The sequence below is a fragment of the Semicossyphus pulcher genome, unplaced genomic scaffold (assembly GCF_022749685.1).
Source record: "Semicossyphus pulcher isolate SPU_LCO1_2020_fin unplaced genomic scaffold, fSemPul1.0.p SCAF_15, whole genome shotgun sequence".
Taxonomy (NCBI): domain Eukaryota; kingdom Metazoa; phylum Chordata; class Actinopteri; order Labriformes; family Labridae; genus Semicossyphus; species Semicossyphus pulcher.
In genome coordinates, this window is record NW_027211659.1 from 7,134,700 (window position 1) to 7,160,116 (window position 25,417).

The window sequence follows — 25,417 nt, forward strand, 5'->3', positions numbered from 1 at the left end:
TAACAGTCCTGCAACAAATGACTAATTGTGTTTGGAGAAGTAGATCCAGTCTCTTTGTCTTATCATTTTCATTGTGTTTTTAACTTGTGTTTTACTGCCACCTCCAGGCAGACTGAGACACTGTCAGTGGCAACTTCTTTGGATCTCTTCATGATGTGACAAAGCCGTTCAGCAGGCGATCAAAGGAGGGAGTTTTAAACTAACCAATTACAGAATACCTCCTAAAATAACACATAAGTTCCTTCGATATCCAGCATTTAAATAGTGAATGTTAATACTAACTAAATATCAAGTATTTGCAGTACTTTGCCAAAATCATTCCCACTAATAAGTATTAAAATGTAAGTGATTGTTTTCTTCTTCACCTGAAGTTTTTCCAGCAGGTCCATGTTCTGTTTCTTCAGCTGCGCGTTCGTCTTTTCTACTTTGTCGAGCCGGTCGGAGTCATCGGGCAGCGACCCTACCTCTAACATCTCATCCTGCAGGACGTGATACTCCACCTCGTACGCGTGCAGCTGCTTAGAAATGTCCATCTCCACTACCTGCGAACAACACAGTGACACATTTGACATCAACTGATTTAAGTGTATGAATATTTTTTACCAAAACCACCAGTAAGGTCGAGAAAATTAAGTCTGTAGAAAGTTTAAAGGTTAGTCTGTGATGTGTTTTTAGTTTTTGTTAATGTCAATAAAGTCCATGAAGATACTTCAACAAAAAATAAATTCATCTTGCAAACAAGATGTCTTTGTATTCAAAGCCTCACTGGGGCACCAAATCTGTGGCCTTAAACAGTCCCTGACAAATTCTTTATTTACTACAGTTTGAGTAATGTTTGCGGAAAACTGCCGTGCCCAGCTTTTTAAGGACATCAGAAAAAACAAATATATTCTGTAACCAACTTTTATCTCCCGGAGGAGCGAAAACATACTGAGTGCCTTATATAGGCTGAGCAAGCTATGAAGTTATGTTTGAATTTATTATATTTTAATTATTTAAACAGTTAATTAAATATAATTGATTATATTTGCAATAAACGGCAACTGCAGCGATGCATTTTCCCTTGGGATGAATAAAATTCTTTCTCATCTCATCTAAATTTGCCCGATAAAAAAAGCCCTAAAAATCGTCAACTTAAAGAAAACTTTTTTTGAAGAGACTATTGTGATGAAACTAAAAGGGCAGAAGTGGAATTGAAAACCAGTTTTTATTGACTCCGTCTACTGAACTTTGACCTTTCTGTTTTTAGAGTCCCTTTCATTGCTACAGCAGTAAAGTACAGCGACAGTACGTCTGCACGTAGGTATTATCTTAAAGAGTGCAACAACATCAGTATGTCTTACTGAAAGTTTTTCTTGCAATAAATTTGAAAATAAAAATGTAATTTTTTTTTAAAAGATGATTTTAAAAAGTTTTTGTCCTTTCTCTTTATTAGATGGGACAGAGGATAGAGTCAGGTTGACATGCAGCAAAGAGCTGCTTTAACTGCTCCTCTCTCTAGATCAGGGTGTGGGCAACCCTGCTCCTGGAGGGCTACCTTCCTGCATGTTTTAGGTTTCTCCGCACTCTAACACACCTGATTCCAATGTTTCGCTCATTACCAATCCCCTGAGACACTTCAGTTGGTTGATAACGAGCAGCTCATTCAAATCAGGTGTGTTAAGAGTGCGGAGAAACCTAAAACATGCAGGAAGGTAGCCCTCCAGGAGCAGGGTTGCCCACCCCTGCTCTAGATGTAATTAATCCTTTATTCAAACAAGATGTCTCAATGACATCATAATCTCTTAAAGCTGCGTATGAGAATAAACGTTTACAGTTTAAGATTAAAACAAGTTAAAACACTTCACCTACACACGCTACGTTACACTTGTAGTTGCATTTCTTCACATTTAGATAAGCAACAAACTAGAGTACGATAATCTTTTAAAATCATCTAGTGAAATAAAGTTTTTTTGCAGCTCAACCATCCCGACCTTTCTACTAAGATGTCGAGTCAGGATTATAAAAACAAGAAGTTAATTGTTGAGTTAAATCTGGCTTAATTATCTGCTAACACGGGACTGTACATCATGATCTCAACTTCCCACTCGGTACCTTTGTGACAACCTGATCCATCTGCGTTGGAGTGAGGGTGGGAAGTGTAGTTTTCAGATAGTCCACGATGCTCTCAAAGCTGTCACACTCCACTATCTCCTTCTCGTGGCTGCTCAGCAGACAGAGGGCCACTTTAAAGATCACCCCGGTGCCTTGGACGAACACAAAGTCTGAAACAAACAAAACACAGGCATACTTGTTTTATTACTATGTTTTACACACTTTTGAGGCTCTATAAATGTCTTCCTCTTCTCTAAATAGTTTGTGCTGATAAGCCTTTTGTGTGTGAGAGGCCACTGTTCTAAAAATATACCAAAGATGCGGGACACGAAGCCAAGGGGGAACTGTGAGGCGAAGAGGGTGAGGAACCAGGGCGCTGCGTAGAGGCTGGGGCAGATCTCGTGCTCCTCGAAGTGATTGTACAACTCGCGGTGGTAGTCGTGTAACAGTCGGGAGAGCTGGTACATCTGAATCTGGGAGACAAAGTTCACAGGCATAAAAAGACATTAAAACAGATGCGCACACACACACACACACACACACACACACACACACAGGTCATGACATGCTGTGCCAAGAGAAACTGGTATGTCTGGATCTGAGGAGTAACAGAGCGATGTAATAATTACAAGCTGGCAGAGGAACCTTTACTCAAGCGTGGCGCTTCTTAAACATTACCAGAGTTGTGCAAAAGACTTGCTCCAACATGCAAAGCCAAACATCTAATGAGTAGTATTAACACGCTGTATTACACTGATCCTGACAAATGCTACAGAGACACAGCAGACGGAAAAGAGAAGCAGAAGTTAGCTCAAGCTAAAATTAGACTGTTATCAGTCTTGCAGTTTCCTGACCGTTACAAAGAAGACGAGTAATACCTTTAACTGCTCAAACTGAAACACCGCACAGAAAAATGAAACAAGTTCCTCTTTGCTGTCCGATCTATGACTGCGGTGTAGAGAGAACTAAGAGGCCCGCTGCTCTGCTAAATGGTTACCTGATGTAGATTAAACATTACCACGCCTGCTGATGCTCTCGCCCCGGTGAGGTCAGCTGATGTTTAACTGCAGCTAACAGAGCAGGCGTGCAGGTGTGGTTTAAAGAAGAGGTGGAGACACTTGACTGCTGTTTGCTGTTGCTAACTTATAACCCACACAGAAGGTCTGTTACAACAGGCTGACATATTGTTTGTATACTATGAGAGGTGACTTTTAAGCGATTATGTGTAGAGTACGGAAGCCCTGAGAGGCAAGTTAGATAAAACATTCTGATGATCTATTTTTTTTAAGATCTTAATTGTTTTATCCCTCGTCTTTATTTTTTGGAAGAGTGTGTTAAAAAAAATATTATAAAAAATTGAAAAATTCCAGGATATTTTTTCTAAAAAACTATTTTTTCCCAGGTGACTTTTTTCAGGATTAATTATCTATTGTATTTATTGTTGCAATACTGATTCCGACCACAAGAGGCTGACTGCACCTTCTGTTTGGAGTGCATAACTTTAACATGCTTTTGATCCTACTGTATGTAAAACAAGTATTGCAATAAGAAAACACTTCCTGTCTGTCTGTCTGTCTGTCTGTAACTCTGTGTTGTTGCTACTGTCTAAGCAGGTCTCTCTCTAAATAAAGGCGTAATAATAAACAGAACAAAAAAAACAACCTTTTTCACTTGCAAAAACTTTCTAGGTACAAACAAGTAGAAAATTTAACTTTTTAAAATTTGTTTTTAAATCATAAACACAACAGAGAAAACAATTTAATTCAGACCTAGAAAATGGAGCAGCAGATTTTGCCTCTCAAAGCTTCCACATTAGTTACGTGATTATAGCTCTTACATTATTATGACCTAAAATTCTCAAATAACTCTAAGCTCTAAGTTTTTGGGGGTTTTCAGGGATTATTGGCGTGCATTGCTGTCTGCCATTGCTGGGGCGGCTGTGGGTCAGTGGTAGATGGTAGATGGTAGGTTCGATACCTGATGCTACAGCCACATGTCCTTGGGCGAGACACTGAACCCCAAATTGCTCCCAAATTGCTGCATGAATGTCCATATCTCCTGATTGGGGATTAGCATAATAGCGCTATATAATAAGTACAGTCCATTTACCAAAGTGTCGTTTTTTATACTCCAGAGTTAGACATTTTCAATATTCATAGTGGCTTTTTTTTTTTAAATTCAAAAGCTGAAATTTGTCTAAAATGTGACTTCTTCAAAGCCATCTTGTGTGAAGCTGAACCCTAAACTATCTTGCAGAATTAAAATGTCGAGGATCCTGCAGCTAACGTGATATCCAGATCCCTCATAGTATAATGTTCCACACGCAGGCTCATGTACTGACCTGCAGAGACACCATGTCCGGTCTGAACTGCTGCCTGATGCCGAGGTCATACATGAGGAACTTCAGCATGTCGAAGGCCTGCTCTTCACTCATGTGCAGCAGCAACACGCCAGCAACAAAGCTGATACCCTGGCAGTAGCCAACCTGTGGGGCACAAAAATACATGCAATATGTCCGTGACCAGTTTCATGGCATTACAGTGATTTACAGAGGGGGAAAAGGCACAGTCTGTACCTCTGTATCCAGCAGAGAGTAGGCTTTCAGGAGGTTGTAGAGGGAGAGCTGCCCTGCGCCCAGCTGGGCGGAGAAGTACTGGTGGGTGGGGAAGGTCCGGCCTGAGCAGGGATAATTAGATCATGAGCTTTGAGCATGATAATAATTAATACATAAAAGAAAGAAGAACAAACAAACTATTCATGCATTTGAATTTCGCGAATCATTTTTCCATGCCTATAATTTGACACAGTGGGACCCGTTTTCAAAGTTGTGTACACACCTAGATCCACCAGAATAGAGTGCTGCTGAGCGGTGAGCTGCTTCAGCAGGTCATGGTAGAGGGTGTCGGGGGCCTGCTGGCGCTGGGGGAGTCTGTGACGCAGCCGATACTGATGGGAAAGAAGCAACCAGACCTCCCCACGCCGGCCCTTTGGAACACCTGCGCACACAAACAACAAATGCTCATTCAAAGCTTGACAGGTGACATGTGCTGCTATTTATAGTATTTGTAGATACACAAGTAAGCCTTCACAACCCATTTACCTGCCTGTCGTGCACACACACATGTCTCACCTTGGCAGAGGGCACGATACATCTCCCCCTTGTCCTGTGGGACGGTCGTTCTGCCCGGGGCTGTCAGTTTTCTCTCCCACAATGCCTGCACATCTTTGGAGCACTGGCCCACTTCCTGGTAGTCCAGCTTCATCTTGCGGATGTGCAGCTCATCTCTGCTCGCTGGAAAACAAGACTATAATTTTGGTAATCTAGATTGTACCCTTCTGTTTCTGCTTTTGTAAAACCGGACGGAGCGGATGAAAGATGTCAGAAGTGTAAATATAGTCCCTCACACCTTTTGTCACCACTTACAATGGAAAGCCTAAACAAAAGCCACAATGGCCACATGAACACCATAAATCCATCCTCGGCCCAAAGAAGCTACACTGAGGTAATGGGGAGAAGTACAAAGCACAAGAGAAACAAAAACACCATGAAGTGTCCCAGAACATGCAAACAAAAGAGGCTGACAGAATGAATATAATACCAACACCCGAAATCATGCAGAACATCTACCTGCCTATCGCTTACCTTCTATTGAAAACAGTTATTCACTGTTAGGTCCTCAGACCAGCATTGGTGTCATAGTAACAAACAAAGGGAAAGACATGTGTTGGTATAATAGAATATGAGATAAAGGCGACACAGAGCAGGTGCATCCCTCCTCATTAGCTGTGTTTCCTCTTTTTCTCTGAGAGCAGGATGCTATTTTTTACATAGTTAGTCCATAGTTTAGTGTGTTATATCCCTTTTCCCACCAAAATGAGCGTGTTGACGCAGGTTTTTCAGACCCGGGAAGACCCGCTAATAAATGCCGATTGTCTCTTTTCTCATTGCCAATGGAGTATACTGCTTTCGGTCTCTTTTCTGCTGCATCACCGTCTGACGTCACAAACGCGCCTGAAGCAGGGTTAGTAAACAGTGAAGATGTTACGATGGTTAGGTCTTTATTGTATCTATTACTCATTCAGTCTGTGTATCAAACTCAGCGCAGACAAATTTGGAACGACGTTCGAGCGCTGCTCGGACAGAGGCTGGCGGAATTTGTAGCTGAGATGACGAGGAGTCGCAGAAGTTACCGACGGAGTATAGCATCGCGGCGGAAAGGGTGCGGAGATTAGCGCGTTGACACGGGTTTTGTGTTCCAATTAATGCCGATCGGAGCCGAGGCAATAATTACTCGGGTCTCCTGCTGAGTCATTTGACCCGGGTCTGAATGCCGATTGCAATCATTCCAACTAAGCAAAAAAGCCAGGTGTTAACGAGTGTCAGTGGGTTTTTTTGACCAGTGAAAAAGCGGCTTCAGACTTCTATCATTTACGAGGTGTGGTTTGTTTTGTGCCTCTTCACTGTACAGATGCCTTTTTGATAATAAGGCAGCTAATTAAATGTCCCAAATGGTCTAAACTTCCTCTTTTCCACTCCCTTCCTCCTCCTATCTTAACAAGCAGTTATGAGGACAGGAAAGGAAAAAAGTAGCCACTAGAGGGCGCTATTTCCAAATGCTCTATCCTGTCATTTTAACTATAACAGTTGTTTTTCATCCCCAACACACACTTTAACCTCCGGCGTGTTTGTTTGAGTACCTGCGTGCGACCTCATGTTTGTGTTTGTTTGCAGAACCCAAATCATTGTGCTCTAAATATAGCTGTTCTGCAGAATCACAAACCAAGATTTAAGAGATCTGACGCTAAAAATAGACACAAATGATAGTGTGCAGAGTGGCTGCACTCTCAGCCCTGTGCACGCTCATAAAGCTGCTGTTAGGAACAACAAGACTTTAAGTGTTAGAGCGTGAGACGAGGTCTGATTGTAACTCATTACAAGTTAATCCTGTGATAAATATCAGAACAACCTAAACAATAAGACCCAGTGTTAGCTGCATCGACAAGAACAGCCCTATGATGAATCATAAATACCAGCAGTGTCTGCAGAGAAACAAAAGCACTAAACATTAATGAACACTGAATAATCGAGCAGGAACAATTTGTTCTTCATAAATATCGTTCATGTGACCAAAGAAAGGATTCCTTCCCGGGTGCACCGAGTTACTGCAACTCACCCTCCAGCCTCTGGTTCTCCTTCTCCATACGCAGCAGGAGGATCTGCTGGTGGATGGCGGTCTTCCACAGGGCCCGGTAGTCGGCGCTCCTCTTCTTAGGCCTCTCCCCGGAACGGGGCGCACCTGCTTGTGGCAGCAGTCGGCCCAGAGGATCGAGACGAGAATTCAAGGCACGAGGAGAGAGAGGCAACAGCTCCCTGCCGTCAGAGTGGTCTAAAACACGACAATGAAAAACATCAACAGAAGGTACAGGTAGAAAATTCACTACTCTAAATAATTAAAGGAACATAAATTAAAGCCACCGAAACTTCCTTCAATCTCATCTTTTCAGGGTACATAGGTTGAGTCTGTATCTCACTACAAATATCCTCGTATTTTAACTGATGAATCTCTTTTACATCTCATATTCAGCAGTTGGTAAAATCATTCAATCTGGGATTTTCTTTTAGAATCAGATCCTGCCTTTCTTTCTAGTCTAAAAAAAGACTGCCACTTTTATGTCTGTGCTTATGTTTTATACATGCATGCCTCTTCTCAAAGCTTACATGCTCTGCACACTGTGTATCATGGAGCATTAAGGTTCATCGCTAATTTTATATTCCCTCACTCATCACAGTTTGCTGTATGCACATGTTGGATGGTCTGCCATGTCCATATATGAACTTGTCTTATTGGATGTTTTTAAGGTGATGTTGAATAAATTGGAGGCAGGTACATCTGGCCGTAGATGCTCTGCTTGAGATATTTATGATTGTGATCAATTTCGGCAAAGTTTGGCTGGCTTATTGTATTATAATCACGTATCCTGTATTATGTTTGTAAGTATGGCTGCTCATTGTTGGTCAGAAACTTTGTCAATGTACTGCTGCCTGTCTTGGCCAGGACACAGCGTTTATTCCTGGTTAAAGGAGCAATCCGCCCCTGGATAAAGCCTCTGTCAGTCAAAGCTGGTGTTCTCTGTAATCGGTAGAAGCAACAATATTTGAAATTGGTGCCATAGCTGCGGAGAAAGTTGTACAAAGAGCTTGTGGTTTTGCCCATTCTACATTCCTACAACACCCAGCATGCATTGCGTCCCTCCCTCTGAAAGAGACCGCCCAGCGAGAGACGCTGGAGTGAAATACTCCCGTTTTCCAGTCAAGGACATTGATCGCTGCAGGCGATGGCTCAGAGCGGTACAGATTCCGAAATATGACGAGAATATACCGGCGGGTCGTCTAAAAAATCTTCAGGTCTGCAGTCTACATTTAAAACCTGATGATTTTGAACTAGACGTGACATCGGAGGCGGGCGTCTCAGATTGAGGAAGTGTAGTTTAGCAAGCTCCCTGGCCTCCGCCAGATGACGCGTTATACTTAGTCTGGCGGAGGTTTTCCAGGTCCCATTGGAGAAGCGGATAGCGTCCTCCAAAGGCACAGAGCGAATTGCATTTTCTTCTACCAGAATGGCATTAGCTCCCCGTAATAGCATGATAGGACTGAGGTTGAAAATCAGCAAACCTTTCAAGCCCTTCAAGTAAAGGTTAATCATGCTCCATGTGCTATTTTTGCCTTTTGGTTTTAAAAAGATTTAAATATCTAGAAAAAAAGAGGGATAGCGTGTGCGCACGGTAGCAAGGTGTTAAACTCCAGGTGAATGCCAGGTGCTCTTGAAGGCTACAAAGTAAACTGTGGAGGGAGGGAAGCCACTGGGCTTTGTTCAGGCACACTAGCACCGAGCCAAATGCCTTTATTGAATCAGGGCATCTCTTGTAAAAAACATCAATATCAAAGAAATAAACCAAGAGGCTTCCCTCCCTCCACAGATTTAAATATCTGTTCCCTTAATTTCTTTTCCTTTGATCCTCTTTTAGTGCCTTGTTGTGGTTGTTATATACTGATTGTTGTGTTGTTCTGCTTCCAGTAGCAGCAGACAGATGTTTTCAGTTTATGTGACCTTTTTTTGCTGAAATGCTTAGCAACTAGCTCGTGAAAGAAAGGCGCATTTAGCAGCTACAGAATCAGATATTTAAGGAGTTGGCATCAACAACTCAGCAACTTGATCTGTGAATTATCTGCTTGCTGCTGTTTTAAGCTCCCTCGAGTAGGCTCAGAAAGAAGGCAAGAAAACTGGACATGAGAACAGGTAGGAGGATCAGTTTCACAAGCTCCTTATCAGTGTTTATCTGACAGGGATGAAGAGGAACATTCCTCTCCTTTCAACCCTCTTCTCCCATATACACTATGTATGTGGTTTAAAAGGTCAGGAGTTTAAGAATAGTAACTTTCCACAAGACACACATGCTCCCCCTGCCTCATCTTCTATGCACTGGTGGATTATTCAGAGCGTATACATTGTGCATCATGTTGTGCCTCCCTTCAACTGCTTGGGGGATTGTGTTACCAGACCTGGGTGCTGCATGGAGGCAGACGGCTTGTTCATGGGCGACGCCACCCTCAGGAAGATCTTCTGTCTCCAGGAGACCCTGCGTGGGGCCGGAGGGAGACCTCCACTCACTGAGTCACTGCTGCAGCCAGACAGGGTCCTCTTCCTGCCTTCCCCATTGCTACGAGAGAAGCACGAGCGTCACAGACACCCGATAAATGAGTCAGGTATCATCTTACACCCACACGCTTTCAGCTGCTTTCACAAATGCAGGCGCACACACACACGTCAGTACATTAACACACTTAGAAACGACACTGGAAACCTTATACACAGCTTCTCATCGGCAAACTCTCTGAGCTGATGAGACAGTCAAGATGAACCTTAAACATATCAGGCATTGACTGATTTCCAGTGTCCATGTTAATAAAGCAGAGGTGGCGCTGTAGTTCATAATTAGTTTGTAAGATGAAAAACACATCAGCCACAGCTGAGGCGCATGCGTGTTTGTTTGTTTCCTGCAAAAAGACGTTGTTGTTGTTAGTGAAGAAGAAAACGTGGTTACTGAGCTGAAAGAACAGAAAAAAGGTAAAGTTTGCTGTCTCACTTTACTTATACTTCATATTCATCAAGCACTTTCCTGCAAAACAATGACATTGTTAAAAACGTCACATGTGCATAACCAAAAGGTAAATAAAAAAAAAGCAAAATAAAGTGTTTGGTCATTATGTGGAAGGACAGAGAGGGATGATGAAACAAATCTGCTATTTGTGGCAACTTGTGAGCAAAGTAGAGGAAAGTGCAGCTTCTCATGTTTCCCTTTTAACCGTGCATAATGATGCATCATGAAATGGCATGAAACTCTTTAGCACAACAGAAGCACATTTCAACACCAGCAGAAAGTTTCTTTTTTCCTTTTGCTGCTTGGCTCGTTTAACTTTAATGCAAAGTGTATTATTTCTGCACTGTTATTGCACGGCACCAAGGGACCTTCCTCACCTCTTTAAAGTGAGGTCTTTTAAGAAGGCCTGGGCTATTGTCTGTTTTTTGTTGTTTTTGTTGTTGTTGTTTTTGTAGTGTTTGATTTGACCTTATTCTAGGTCCTTTGTTTTAGTTTTTTTTACCCTCTTTTTTCTTTACTTTCTTTGCACTGTCACTCACAAGTACCTTAACTGTATTGTCAATTTGTGCTTAAAAATCAATAAACAAAGTTCATAAAAATAAAAAAAAATAAAAAAAGAAGGCCCAGGCAACCCTGGCTGACTGGAGTCATCCACTCTTCCTTCGAGTCGCAGACACATTCAGCCAAAATGCAGGACTAACAGATTTAAAAACTCATTTGTCCCTGCTGTCATCTTTAAAATAAATCTATGTGATTCTATGTGTGCTTTGTATTTGCTGTTGCATTAAATTTTCATCTGTTGGCTGCACAAGAATTCGCCCCTTGGGGGATAATAAAGATTTCTTGATTTTGATCCTGATCTTCAAAAAGACAAAGTTTTATGACGGCGTGAAGAAGCTTGGGATCATGAGATTTGTTGTCTTCATTCTTTTACAACCACTATTGCAAATAAAAGTCTATGTGGCGTGACCCAGTCAGAAATCAAATTCATGGACGAGGTAAAGATTATCTTCTTCACTCTCTGACGTATCATTGGGTGAATGCCGGGAAGACATGAGACCTAACGAAACAAACTTTTACTTTAAACAATATCGTGGAACATACAAACATTGTTCTTATTGTTTTGAGACATTTTAATGCAGAAATGTTCGTACGTCTAAGTGGCTTGAAGGGCTGCATTCAACTAGATTTTGATAAAGTATACATGTGACATTGATACCATTATGCAACTGTCTGAAATATAACTGTTGCAGAACCAACCAAGCAGGAGCTTTTTGTCCTCTCCTGCTATTCATAGGATTATTTTATATCAGCAAATTCTGCACTGCATCATTTTTACTTCTGTTTAAAAAACACAAACGTAGTATTCAGAGTACTAGGTGTACGATGTATATTTTTCTTGCATTAAAGAAAAAGCTTTAAATGTTTTTCTTGATGATAAATTGACAGTAACAGTATTTATGAAGCTTAGTCAGCACACACGCTCCCGTCTGTTCGTGTGTTCAGTGAAAAACAGGAAGTGACCTTCACTGAGTCCACTGGCACCATGTTTTTACTCTGTCAGCCTCTTTTAAAGATTTAAATTCTTCACTTGACATATTACCTCTCATAAACACGAAGACAGCTCTGGGGAAAAGATCTCACACAGAGCAACAGATTAAGCAAACCTGGCTGTGAACATGTCGGCATATTCTGACCCAGCAGGTCGAGGCTGTTACTCATCATCGGGGGCTACGTGTGCTGTAAAAGTTTTTCTTGCTCCTTCCGCTGCGTTATCAATGCGAGGGCACCGAGGATTCGACTGCTGTCAGGGGAGGAAACATCCTGTCGGCGCCGCTGAATCTCATTCATAATGGAAATGTTAACCTTTACTCTCTGCCATCCAGACACCTCGTAGACCCTGTCAAGGCAGTGCGGCAAGAGAGGATCCGGAGACTCACTGAGTGTATCTTCCTTTGTTGAACATATTAGCTGATTGGGGAGTGCGACTGAACGTTAAAAGCAACCTTTCAAAATAAATACACCCCTGAACCTGAGTCAGCATGAAGCGGAAAGGTGATGGCGAAGAGTGAAGTGCAGTTAATAAAGGCTTTAAATGCAGGTTAAATACAGTTTTGCCGTGCAAACATATCAACAGCTTGATGTCACATGCAAACACGACAAGAGAGGGGTGTCTCAGCATCCCCTTCTACTTCAGAGCGAACAGGAAGAGGGCGGGTCCAGCCGCAGAGACGATTGTGGAAGAATAAGAAACAGCTGGGAAGTGTTTTTTCAGTAATTGCTGTTACTGATAGACGGAGAAGAGGTACAAGGATACAGGGAGGGTTAAAAGTTTTGGGCAGCCAACATGTATGCGGCTACGGCCATCCCAGCAAAGAACAATTCGTCCCCCCCACCCATCTCATCCGTGTGTTTGGGTCACCTCTTAAGGCTCCCACTGTCTGCCAGGGAGCTGAGGGAGCCCAGCGAGCCCTGGTAAATGCTTTTCAGGAAAGTGGGGGCGGAGAAGGTGGAGGGGAGGCTGAAGGTGGACTCGCTCTCCGAAACGCTGCGCGTTCTGGAGACAGCCGCGGGACTGGGCGAGCCACACGTGAAATGCCCACAAAATACAAAAAAAAACAAACACATGACACAAAAGAATGAGCTTGAAAAACACTTGTGAGGAACTCATGAGGGATCAAAAACAGTGACAGGAAACGTGTGATGCTATTGTTCGAGGATAGAAGAGCAGGAGGTGGACAGATTTAGGAGTGATCAAAAGGCTGCAAATAGATCAGATTGTCGGTTTAAACCAAAGGTTAACTAAATATTTAGTCAGTGTTACACTGATGAAAGGAAAGCTCCAGGTTCTGATTTCTCAGCAAAGTTAGCATTAGCCATATCTTTAAACAAAAGACGGAAGCTCACTTCTTTTGGAGACATTTTAGTACAACTCACTCTGCAAAGATACCAAAGAGATGCACTGACTCTGCAGGAAGGCATACGTGACGTGTGAGTTACCTGCTCTGCAGCAGCTCTGGGTTCACTGACTGCTGTCTGCGCAGGGGTTTGTTCTGACTGGCCGGCTGACCCTCGAAGGAGATGCGTTTCTTCACAGGTGGGTGGCTGAAGGTGTGAGCACGCCGACGGAACTGCAGGCCGCCTTCCGGGTCGTCCTCGGGGAAGGCGGGAGGAGAACCTGGAGGGGAGTGTCCTGGAGACTCCTCATCCTGCTGAGGAGGAGAGAATGTGAAAGGAGAAAATGTCAGCTTTTAAGTAAAACCCTGGACGGTCTTTTTTATGTTATCTCAAGATTGCAAGTTAATTATTTTATGATCCTTAGAAGATGAAAAAACTTACTGGTAAAACAGGTGTTATCTTAAGATAAAGCAAAGCTTGATTTATCTTGATTACAGGTTGATCATTTTATTATCAGAAGATTTTTCTTCTTATCTCAAGAACTACAATAAACTCATTACAGAAAGCACTGCCATGTCTGGCTTCCGTACAATTATTATTATATTTTATTAAGATATTTTTTTGCATGGTTCAATTTTCTTCCACTTTTTAGGACAGAACAAAGAGAGAATGGTGAATAACAACAAGCGCAAGACATAATCCAATAACCAAACTCCTCTAAAATGTATTAATAACCGGGTTGAAAGGGTTATAACGTCATTAAACGTCTTTGAAGGTCAAACCACACACAGCTAGCAACTCTATTCCAACCCAAAGTCAAATAAAACACCACCTTAATTATTCAAGTTACAGGTCTGCACTCACCTAAGCAACGTAACCCCAAAGCAACTCTCGTTCAGGTTCAACTTTCCACTCGCCTGAGCTCCGTGTTGCCTCATGCCTGCTGGTACAACTCCCACATCTATTGTATTCTAATGGGCAGCGTCCTGTGACTCACAGTATCACACACTATTGGTGGGGAGGATCTGGACGGCTCAACTCCACATGAAAACCCTCCAATCTACTTCCATCGTGCTTTTAACAGACCTCCCTCTCTGAGATCAGGAGACATTCAGCGATTTTTGTGATGCTACTTTCACTTTTCACGACGACTGCGAGGTCTGATGCAGCTACATTATCTCGAAGTCCTTGCACTGCTAATCGCGTTGCTGATTGCAAAAGGTCTGTTCGTCTGTTGCACAGATGATATCACCGACAGCTGAATGGCTTGGCGGCAGATTCGACGGGACGCAGATAAGATAAAGTCGCACAGACGCTCGTGTGGTGTTGTGTCCTAAGGTGGCTGAGGAGAGGAAGCCAAGACAAGCATGGCTCAGCACAACTGGACATCCTGACTGAACTTCCTGCTTGCGAGGACATCGGCATCCTGACACAATTCCCAGATGGCAACGCAATTGGCCAATCACAGGGCAAGCAACAGTTACTTACAAAAGACAAAAGGGGCACAGGATACAGAATATGCACGTCTAATTACGTCACTTTATTTTGCACTGGACAAAAACAGAAGCACACCTTAATCATGCACTCAGGTGTGGTTTTCTGCGTGTCATTACATATTTTAAAATCTGCTATTTTTGGTGGATGTTTCAAGTCTGACGTGAGAAAAATGTTCCTCACTTGGATTGGTTTATATTCCACATATATCCGACATGACATGATTGATGCACTTGCACTGAGTCGTATGACAGCGATACTGTTTCATATATCTTTTAATGTTTCGTTTAATGCTATGAGCAACACTTCCTTAAAAGGGAACTCCACAGGTTTAACACATCGTCTGTTCTGAGAGCACGAGTGAGGAAATTGTAAAAAGCCTGCATGAAACATGATCATTTGCCTCAAGTGAGGTCGCCTGAGTCAGCTTTGGTTAAGGCTGAAGATTACACGTTTAAAAACTCATTTGCACTTAAGGCTCTATTAGCTGCAACTAGTATAAAACAAGTGAGGAGCACAGTGAGCTGTTGGCTGATTTGTTGCATTGTGGGTAGTGTTTTGACTGGGAAGGCATGTGTCCTCTACAGATGTTACACTTCAGGGTTTGTTTACAGCCCATTGGGAGTGCTACTGCCATTTGTACTTTAAGAGCGAGCTGCAATCCGATAATGAGCCTTAAGTGATGTAACTTGAGTCAGCGTTGGTAACGGCTCAAGATGATAAAGAAAGTAAAAAAGAACAGGGTGTGGAGCTTCTCCTCTCTGTTTGAGGCTGCATAAGATGCTTCTAGCATAAAACACCTGAGTCAGCGTGAGCTGTTGGCTGATTTGTTGCATTGTGGGTAGTGTAGGCATCAGGCTTTGACAGAGAGGGCTTGTGTCCCCTTAAAGAAAAACTCCACAGATGTTACACGTCAACATCGGTTCACAGGTCATTGGGAGTACTGCTGCATGTGTGGGAAAACTTGTATACTTTAGCTGACATCTAATAAATGGCCTTAAGTGATGTCAGTAGCCTCGATTGGGGCTAAAGATGCAGAAAAAATTACTTTTCGTGACAACATAAGAAGCTACTGGTATAATACAGCTGAATCTCTGACTAATCTGGAGAAAGCATAGCTGCATTGTAGGTAATGTAGGTGTCAGATTTTGTCAGGGAAGGTGAAAGTCCACTAAAAGGTATCTCCTTTAATGAAATACATTAACATCTGTTTACAGGACATTTGGAGTACTGCTGAAAATGTGAGAAAAGTTCTGCAAAGCAGTGAGAGCTGCATATTTTGCCTTAAGTGATGTCACTTAAGTCTGCACCAGTTGGGGCTAAAGATGACAAAAAAAACATGGCGTTGAGTTTGTCATCTCTGTTTGAGGTGACATAAGATGCTACTAGAGTAATACACCTGAATCTCCAACTGTATTGCTGGAAGCAAAGTTGCATTGTGGGTAATGTAGGCACCAGGTTTTGACAGGGAAGGTGTGTACACAGATAAAAAAGAGGATATCTCTTGCTCTGCTGCATCGAGTTACTCCAAATATGTTAGAAAAGTGGAATGCTTAAAGGGTGTAGTACAGTTTAACTCCATCCTGACTGATGGGGAGTCAGATGGACTACATCACACACTCACTCCACATTCTGCACAGCAGTGACACGCTGAAGCCAACAACCCCCAAATGGTTCTCCGATAGCTCTGTAAACACTCTCCCTGCTGTTCTGCTCTGTCCTCCGACCAATGCAACTTCATCCTGAGACTGTCTGGGAATAATCCAGTGCGGAGTCATGATTCAATGCGAGAAGAGAAGTGCTCGCAGCTGATGAAAGTCAAAGTATGTTTATCGCACTTGTCCTCTTCTGAGGACGGAGCTGGAAAACAACGTGCTTTCGAAAGCCACGGGGTAAAAAGTGAGAATTCCCAGAGTCCCTCCAGTGAACTTCTGGGAATTCTCATGTTCCCTCCGCAAGGACACTCACCCTTTCAAAGCTGCTCATGCTTCCCATGCTTCCCAAACGGCCTCGCATCTTGCTGGCGCCCTGGTGACAGAATTGATTATATAATGTTAGAACAGCATTGAGAAATTTCTGAACAAAACTAAAAGATAAATAGAAACACGTGCTAAAAACTCTTGTTTGTGCAGCATGAAGGTAGTAAAACATGACAAGCAATGAATCAGGATGAAACAATCAATAAATGTTAAATTAAAGGGATTATAAAGAACAAATATTTCCTAAAAGGATAGACGGTTTCATTGTCTCTGAGACAATAACAGATGGTAGCAGAGGTCTCAGATTGCCCGGATGCTTCTACAAAGGAATTATTCTGCTGCCTCACTGGCAGATATGGGTCAATCCAAATCCCCTGGATGACAATGACACAGAAACAGCAGCTGATACAAAGAGGGAGCAGAGAGACACATAAAGCTACGCAGCACAGAGGCTTTATTCTGTCAAACTAAGACAAAGGGATAAAGTTAGAGAGTAAAAAATGGTGGATAAAATAACAGCAGGAAGTTAAGTACAAATAAAGGCAGGAGCAGGGAGGGAACGTGCTATAAAAAAAACCCTCTCTGCTCAGACCCACCCGAGCGAAGATGTTCTCCAGGGAGCTGGTGAGGGAGGTGCGGGCTTTGTTCTTCAGAATATCAAGTTTGAAGCGGCTGCTGGTGGCGGCGCTGTCACCTGCTGATGAGCTGTTTGCTGCATTCTGTCAGACGATAACAAGAAATCATAACAGAAATAATTAATAAACTGAGACTGCAGAGACTTACACCGTACGTCAGAGACCTCATGACTGAGAAACTACTGGAGCTGTTGGGCTTCTGCCATTTAATGATAATATTTAACACACAATCCCTCAGGCCTAATCCACAATCCTGTCGTACTTCACTGTCACGTTTCCCCCTCATAATTACAAAATGTAACACTGATTCGATTGATGAACAGCTTAGCTTTTCAGGAACATTATGAATCAAGAAGGGATTAACTTTTGGTTTAAGACAGGAAAACAGAGCTTAAAGCATTAGTGCAGTCATCACAGGGAAGAACAATTAGAAAATCCAGTTCACTTGGAATTCAAGGACTCTCTTTTGAGGGGTAAATTATGATGTGATCGTTGATTTTTTGCTGCTGCTTTATGACATAAACCTTTAAAAAGAAAAACCTACAGTTAAGATTTTTTTTTGTAGGAAGGGATTCAGATGGCTGACACTTTCTTTCTTTGTTTGACTATTGAACTTCTTAGGCCCCGTGTCCACATAGCGCCATTTTCTGAGCACCAACGTCTTTTTTCAATTGTTCCCCGAGGAGGACAGAGCGTATGCGAACGCCTATAGATCAAAGCACTGCACCCAGCGTCTTCTTTCAGAGCACTCCGGCTGTTTTTGCGCGGCCGCTTCGAGCGCTCCGAGTTGAAAATCTCTGAGCTTTTGAGAAAGGCGCTGGTGTCGTCACCGCTGCTTTTTTCAGGCAAGCAATCAGATAAAACGCCACTCGTCACCCTGGTTACCACCAAACATGGAGGAGCAACTTCTTTTGGCCGCTTCTGTCGACCCGGAGCTGTACATATGACAAACAAACAGTATCACAATAGAGACCGAAAGCCCATTTGTGGGAGCAGATCGAACACTAAATGTTTCTGGTAACTGTTGTGCTTTTATCGCCCTACGCGTTGTAAGCTTGCCGTTAGCTGTGTAGTAACTTAAACGTATTGTGGTCATAGCAACAAAACCAGCGTGCAGCATTTTTTCTCTCACCGCACAAGCGCTTCTCTACCAGACAGAGGCCTTAGTATCATGTGTCTGAATTTCTCCCCTTTCTCGTAATAGTCTTTACAGATGTTTTTCAGCACTGTTGACAGAATCCTTAGAGTTCAGAATTGCAAGACAAACAGCTTCTTTGTAGTTTTTTTTGCACATCATAATACAATTTTGGATCTTAAATGTTCTTCTCAGATCCCTGGAAGCTCTTAATTTAGTTTTTTCATTAGCAAGGAATAAAAAAGCCCCCAGAAACATTTCATGCATTGTCACAGCCCGACTCAAGGGAAGGACAAGACGGAGAAGTCCACAAATGACTTTTAACTAAATATTCATTTAATCAAGTATGAATCAAAAGATACCAATACTAAGAATATAAATCAGTAACTCAGTAATGTGTTGAGAGAGAGAGAGAGAGAGAATCCAGCAGCTTAGATAGCTGAGGAGCAGCAGACACAGGTGATGCTAGCTGAATAATTGCACTTTCTGATTCTCTACTGAAAAGGGAAAGACACAGCCCACACAGGAAGTCAAAGGGGCTGGAGCAATATACACAATATCCAATTTAATTTTGATGTTAGTGAAAGTCTGGCTCTTCAATTCTTTAAAAAAGAGGCATTAAAATACCTCAGAAATCAATCTATTACTGGGGGATCTGTGACAGCTCATCGCTGCTCTTTTGGCGCAATCTTTTATCATAATCTACAGGGCAATGCATTTACCTGAGGCGCCTCTCCGATGTGGAGGTGGGACTTCTGTTTGGTTTCACAGAGCTGCCTTAAATGGAGAATCACCAGCTCATTCTCCTCCTGGTCCGACCCGGGCTTCAATCGCTGCAGACACAGATACACAAACACTCAAACCCAAAGACACTGCTTTGCAGCACACACAGCATCCGTTAGTATGATTTTGCAGATAATTAAGAGTGTTTTCTCTTCGATGAGTCACCTGAACTCGCTCAAAAATCTCAGCCTGCTCATTATCAGTCAGCTGGGACAGATATTTTTGGATGGCTAGCTTCGCTCTGGGCGGGTAGAGACCTGGAAACAGAAGAGGATATAGGAGCATTATTTTATGTTGCTTTAACTCTGAGAAGCAGACAATGCAGGGATATATTTAAGCTACAGAGAAGTGCTGGAGTGTGACGTGGCTGACCTTCAATCCGCTCGCAGAGCTTGTGCAAGTCGTGCATGGGACAGGCTTCACATAGCTGGACGGGGGTCTTGTTGCTCTGTAAGGCTGCTGCTGTAGAGAAGGCCTGCTTCAGAGTCAGCATCACCTCATCCACCTGACACACAGAGTCAAATGTGAGGACAATACAAGCAGACAAAAACACGTAAGAGAAAAGCTGCAGTAGTTTTAATGTACATGTTTTGTGTGACTCACCAGGGACTCACTGGCACACTGGAAAATGTAGCACATATACTGACTGGGACCGGACTCCGACTGGTCCCTGCAGATGAATCCAAAATGGTCGGACTGCTTGATACCCTGCGTCAAAAAAGAAACTAGAATAAATCACACTAAGGGAGGATTAAACTTTTATATCTTTAACAATACAAATGATAAAACGGCAGCTAAGAACAGCACATTTCACAGACACCATTATGGCTCTTCACATTCTCCTATTTTCCACTCTCCATTCAATTAGTGAAATGACCACTTTGCTCACACTAGACAGTGCGTTATCTTCCAGAAGTCTATTTAAAGAACGGCAAAGCACTTATTTTACATCTCTGATAAATGTGTCATTTGCGTTCCAATTATGGATCGGTAATAAAAAAGCCTGCTGTACTGTAACAAAAAAAGGCACTAATGCATTAGATGTCTTGAAAAGAAATGCAAATGTAGTCTGAGCTTATTCTCTGGCCAGGACTGCGGCAGAGACAGAGCGGAGAGAGGCTTTTAGTTTGAATACAGCACATAAAAATAAACCAACCTGACAGCAGGATGAGATATCTTTGAAGTTCTTCTCTAGCACCACCGTTTTACTGTCTGGACTTATGAGGTTTACTTCAAAACGCCCGACCTGTGAAACACAAGAGTAAATTGTTAATTCATGAGAGAACACGTACAGATGAATTAAAAAGGTACTCAAACTGAATAATTATATCTTCATGTTTTTAGATCACGGATAGAACATGAGGCAAAGATAAACTATAAGTGTCTTATGGAGACTGAGACTGGTTCAACGGACCATTTTCCCACAGAGACAATTTTCTTTTTATGTCCTGCTACAGCTGTTTCAAGATGAATAAATTAAGGGTAATTCATGTATCTTCCCTTATTAATATTTCACAAATTCTTAATTGATCAGCAACTGAAAAAAAATGAATAAACAGTGAAAATCTGGTGGAAAAACTGGCCATATATGAAGTTAAACCAACCTATTTCATAACCTGTTAGCTATGGTTAGCTAACGTTAGCATTTAGCCACTTATACCCCTTTTCCACCCAAATTAGCACATTGGCGTGGGTTTTTCAGACCCATGAAGACCCGCTATTAAATGCCGATTGTCTCTTTTCCCATTGCCAGTGAAGTAGTCCTTTGGGTCTCTTTTCTGCTGCGTCACCGTCAGACGTCACAAACGCGCCGGAGACAGGATTAGTAAACAGTGAAGATGTCACGGTGGTTAGGTCTTTATTGTATGTATTACACGTTCAGTCTATTTATCAAACTTGGCACAGACAAATTTGTAACGATGTTTGAGCGCTGCTGGGACGGAGACGGGCAGCATTTGATAGCATTGCGCCGGAAAGGGAGCGGAGATTAGCGTGTCGACCCGGGTTTTGTTTGTTTTTCTTTGTTCCCATCATTGCCGATCGGAGCCGAGGCGATAATTACCCAGGTCTACTGCAGAGTCATTTGAGAGTCAGAGGGTTTGAATGCCAATTGTAACCTTTCCCACGACGCAAAAAAGCCGGGTATTACCGGTTGTTATCGGGTTTTTCGACCAGTGGGAAAGAGGCTTTACTAGCTAAAATTACCGTTAGCTAGATAAGCTAATATTACAGCTCGGTAGTGTCACACAATAAACCACGAAAGGAAAGTCCTAGCTAACGTAACGCAAAATGAATGTTAGCTAGCAGGTGGTTGACTGCTAACGTTAGCATCTTGATAAGCTAACAGCTTATCAAATGTCTTGTTTTGTTTTGGAAAAAGCCCCTGATGTCCCTCTGGATTTTCACAATCAATTTTCTTTTCAGCTGCTAATTAACCATCAATTATCATTAATAAATACTAGTCTTATTTATACTATAAATAAGACTTACAACCTGGACCACAGTATTCACAACATCATAACAGCATTTGAGCTTCTCACCCTTAGCTTGATGCTAGAGAAGGATGACTGTTATGTTACATACATAAACACACTCTCATGCACTCTCAGAAACAAGGTCAACCAGTCTGCACCAATGATTTTTCCCATAATTGACTGCCATGGTAAGTATCATATTGAGCGCTGTGCTCTCGTTTTTAAAATTAGCTCCATGAGGAAATGGGCATGGTGTGTGAGGAATGGCAGCTGGCTCTCTCTGCAGCCTGCATGCTTTTCATGAAGCAGCAGCCTCCTTATGTTTTCTCAGTAGTAGCACCACACTCACAAATTCTACTGAGGAGTTAGAGCCTCTTTAACCGGAGCCGTAAGACAGGGCCAAGCTGGTCTGTACATTACTGCCAGCCGCATGCACATAAAAATGATTTGCCGTAGCAAGAAGCGGGCTGGACTGAATGCAAAGAGTCTGGCTAACAATGACAAACAGTGCTAAGGATGTTAGCATTTGGTTTACTTGAGTGACAGATGGAATTGAGTTTCTCAAGATGACAAATTATGACTTGGCGGGAGTGAGTGAAAGAGAAAACATTCAACCATCTCTCTGACTGAGGGAGTATGTTTACGTTTCTGCCAATAGACCTTCCATCCACTTAAATTATGGAGTAAATCCAAAGAATATTACTACAACTCATCACAGTTGTACATTGTATGTTGTCTATGAATACCACATTTACAGATGGTTTAGTTTCTGTCAGTGCGCTGCAAGTGGCTTTAATTCAAATATAACAGATCCTTGGTCCTGCCAGGCACTTGAGAGTGAGTGCATACCAAGCCCCTGGTTTTAATGAGAGAACACTGCCGTTATGATAAAGCTCAGCTGCACACAGAGATAAGGAACCTAATAGCCTCTGAGCTAATCCTGCAAGCAAGACATCAGCAAAAACCCCAGCAAATCATCACTTTAAATGGAAATCATCAGCAATTTTCCTCATAAAATGTCCCGTACCTGAAAGAGCATGGTGCGGTTCTTGTCGGCATCAGAAGGCTGGACGTGGTTGGGTGCGCTGGAGTGTCTACGGCGCGTGGGAGCCATGATGACGCCTTCCCCCGGCTTCCTCTGCAGACTCCCTGCCAGGCTGCTGCAGCGTGTACGAAACTCCTGCGGCTCTTCAAATCCAGAGTCCTCCAGGATGCACTCAGGGAAGGCTCCTCTCAGGCTGCTCTGGCTAGTACTGCCAGACAGACCTATACCTGAAACAAATATGCACATTGCCACTTATTCAGAGTAACACACCTGGCATTACTACCCTCTATTCTGATTGGTGTGAAGGGCAACATTATAACTATATAATAGGTTTAACTGAACTATAACACCTAATCCTTAGACTGTTCTGCATGGATGACGCCATCTTTGTTTTGTTGACCTGGAATGGGCCATATTTGGACGACAGGGTAGATATGCATTATCAGGTATCCGTCCTTGTTGACAGGTCACAGTGACTTGTCAATCACAGGTAGCCACACCCTAAAGTATTCCCTTCTTCATCGCCAATTTCACTTTAGCCCATTTTACACTGCGGTTGCGCCTCAGCACCGTAACGACCATCATGCAGCTGTTGACATTTTACAGTGGACCATGTAACACCGGCGTAAAGCTGCTCCAGTGTGTGTTTTTAAATAGCGTTCTGGCTTTTTGGAAGCAAAACGTGCGCAAGATGTAAACAAAGAGCGCATGCTTCAAATACACACACAAGGCGCTGTTCCGCCCTGCCGGCTCTGCTGTTTACACAGACACCGTATCGTCTCTGTTACGCCTCTGTTACTACCTCCGATGGAGACTCAGAGGCGGAACGACTTTGTCCCACCATTCTGCCCCCGTGTGTTTTATATAGTAGAAGGAGCATAACAGAGGCGTAATAATCCCGACTTGAATTGGCAGTGTAAAAGGGGCTTTTTATATCCAGACAATTTTTCAACCAACAGAGTCTCCCCCTGCTGGCTATTAAACACAATGCAGGTTTAAGGCATATACAATGAAGTTAATGCTCAACCATTATAACTATAGTATACGTGTTGTGCAAAATCTCAAAGCTACTGCAGGTGTGGCTGCAAATAAGGGATTTGTTCATTCTAATCTTCTTACCTCCACCCACAGTCATGTCCTCCAATCCAGGTCCTTCAAGGCCTTCTATATTCTCATTCAGAGCAGAGGAGAGAGGGTCTCCATCTCCCCCAATGAGGAACTCAACAGGGGCGTTCTCTGTGGATCCTCTCTGACCGTTGAGCAGCCGCAGGCGCTTCCGCTCGACCTCATGCTGACGAAACTTATCGATGCAGTCATCGACGAGCGTGGACGGAGCTTTTTTGTGCAGGACTGTCACCTGTAATTAATTTGTATTCAGTGGCATTAATTTAAATGCCTCATGAAATATGAACTTTATTCGTTAAAGAGTGTTAAGAGACTCATTTCTACCTTGCCACAGTAAAGCACTTCATATTTCTGGGAGTTGTAGAAGGCCTCGTCCGCTTCCTGTTTGGGCTTGGCGTCTTCCTTTAGGGCGGATTTGGACACTTGGCGAATGTTGCTGATCACCTCGGGGACCTGTAAGAAAGGAGAGTGGAGCAGAGGGATGTGATGATAGGACAGTACAAGGGAAACCATAACAAAAGAGGAAGGGAAGTAAACTGGAACCAAACAGGAGAGGAATATTACTGTGCCACACCTCTTAACTACAACTGAACAACATGAGAATAACACAACTCAAAACAAGATAAACACATTAATATCAAATGCAATAACCTAATTTCCTTGATAGACACATTTTTTTGACTTTCTTCTAGTTTATTTAAATGAAAAACTGCTTTAAAAGTTTTGATAAAAAGCCCACGTAGAATAAACCCTGCAACTTGCACTGAGCGCTCCTTCACATTGTACCAGCGCAGGTGATTTGCACCATACATTTCTGACAGAGTTCAATGTTTTAGTTGCAGTTCAACCAAGAACTCATTTTGATTAACAAATAACCCGACTTTAAATAACTCAAGGCCAAAGCAACAGCACAGGATTTGAAGGCTGACAAACAGATAGACGCAACACCCCAATGGTAACAGAAATAGGAGCCAGGAAACACCTTCACTCTACAGGAAAGAAGACAAAACAGCGCTTGAATAAACCAGAACCTTGAAGGTCACAGAGTCTGCGTCTCTGCTGTGTTTCAGGAGGCACCTGCAGAAACACTACAACCGTTAAAATGGGAATGTTTTGGTTACTTGTAACCAAACAAGTCAAGACAGAAAGTCTTTCCAAGCACAGTCTTAAGCAATACTTGGTAAACCGAAGCCAACTGATCTTAGTCATGAGACACTTGAACGATTGAGATTACAAATGTTTTGGCAGACATAACAGGACCGACAGCCTCGGAGTCCCAGCTCTCTCCTAACCGTCGAACCAGGGCCGCAGCCAAGGTCAGCCAAACGCAGCGTTTAAGACAACAATGGGCGCTATAACAAACAGAGGCTCCACACGCTGCACACATCTGCTATCCTTTCTGATAAGAGCTGCACACTGACTGTTGAGTAAATATAACATATTATGTAGAGCAGGGGGGATGTTATGTAACAAAATGCATCAGTTTTACTTCAGGGGTGTGACCTGTAGACAGGATTGAAGCTGGAAGGCAGGCAAACAGGAAAGGAATGATTGTGAATACAACAAAACATCCTAATAAAGCCCGCCTCTTCTTT

The 25,417-nt window shown here is 42.7% G+C and overlaps 1 protein-coding gene across 5 annotated transcripts in view; it reads right to left on the reverse strand.

Moving 5' to 3' along the window:
* Nucleotides 1-25,417, reverse strand: part of tbc1d4 (TBC1 domain family, member 4) — a 37,111-nt gene that overhangs the window by 2,779 nt on the left and 8,915 nt on the right. Inside the window, exons 2-22 of one of the 5 annotated variants that reach the window (XM_069662957.1) lie at nucleotides 24,147-24,275; nucleotides 23,817-24,054; nucleotides 22,680-22,924; nucleotides 20,335-20,424; nucleotides 19,782-19,886; nucleotides 19,551-19,683; nucleotides 19,344-19,435; nucleotides 19,118-19,228; nucleotides 17,222-17,344; nucleotides 16,615-16,674; nucleotides 13,255-13,463; nucleotides 12,677-12,829; nucleotides 9,656-9,813; nucleotides 7,269-7,481; nucleotides 5,225-5,386; nucleotides 4,932-5,090; nucleotides 4,670-4,770; nucleotides 4,436-4,579; nucleotides 2,408-2,567; nucleotides 2,095-2,264; nucleotides 366-542 (exon numbers count right to left, since the gene is read on the reverse strand). In XM_069662957.1, the coding sequence (XP_069519058.1) occupies nucleotides 366-542; nucleotides 2,095-2,264; nucleotides 2,408-2,567; nucleotides 4,436-4,579; nucleotides 4,670-4,770; nucleotides 4,932-5,090; nucleotides 5,225-5,386; nucleotides 7,269-7,481; nucleotides 9,656-9,813; nucleotides 12,677-12,829; nucleotides 13,255-13,463; nucleotides 16,615-16,674; nucleotides 17,222-17,344; nucleotides 19,118-19,228; nucleotides 19,344-19,435; nucleotides 19,551-19,683; nucleotides 19,782-19,886; nucleotides 20,335-20,424; nucleotides 22,680-22,924; nucleotides 23,817-24,054; nucleotides 24,147-24,275 (3,132 nt within the window). Of the gene's footprint in view, nucleotides 1-365; nucleotides 543-2,094; nucleotides 2,265-2,407; nucleotides 2,568-2,972; nucleotides 3,066-4,435; nucleotides 4,580-4,669; nucleotides 4,771-4,931; nucleotides 5,091-5,224; nucleotides 5,387-5,737; nucleotides 6,613-7,268; nucleotides 7,482-9,655; nucleotides 9,814-12,676; nucleotides 12,830-13,254; nucleotides 13,467-16,614; nucleotides 16,675-17,221; nucleotides 17,345-19,117; nucleotides 19,229-19,343; nucleotides 19,436-19,550; nucleotides 19,684-19,781; nucleotides 19,887-20,334; nucleotides 20,425-22,679; nucleotides 22,925-23,816; nucleotides 24,055-24,146; nucleotides 24,276-25,417 lie in introns of those variants that run through there. The other 4 variants (XM_069662956.1, XM_069662960.1, XM_069662961.1 and 1 more) reach the window with 4 other exon arrangements.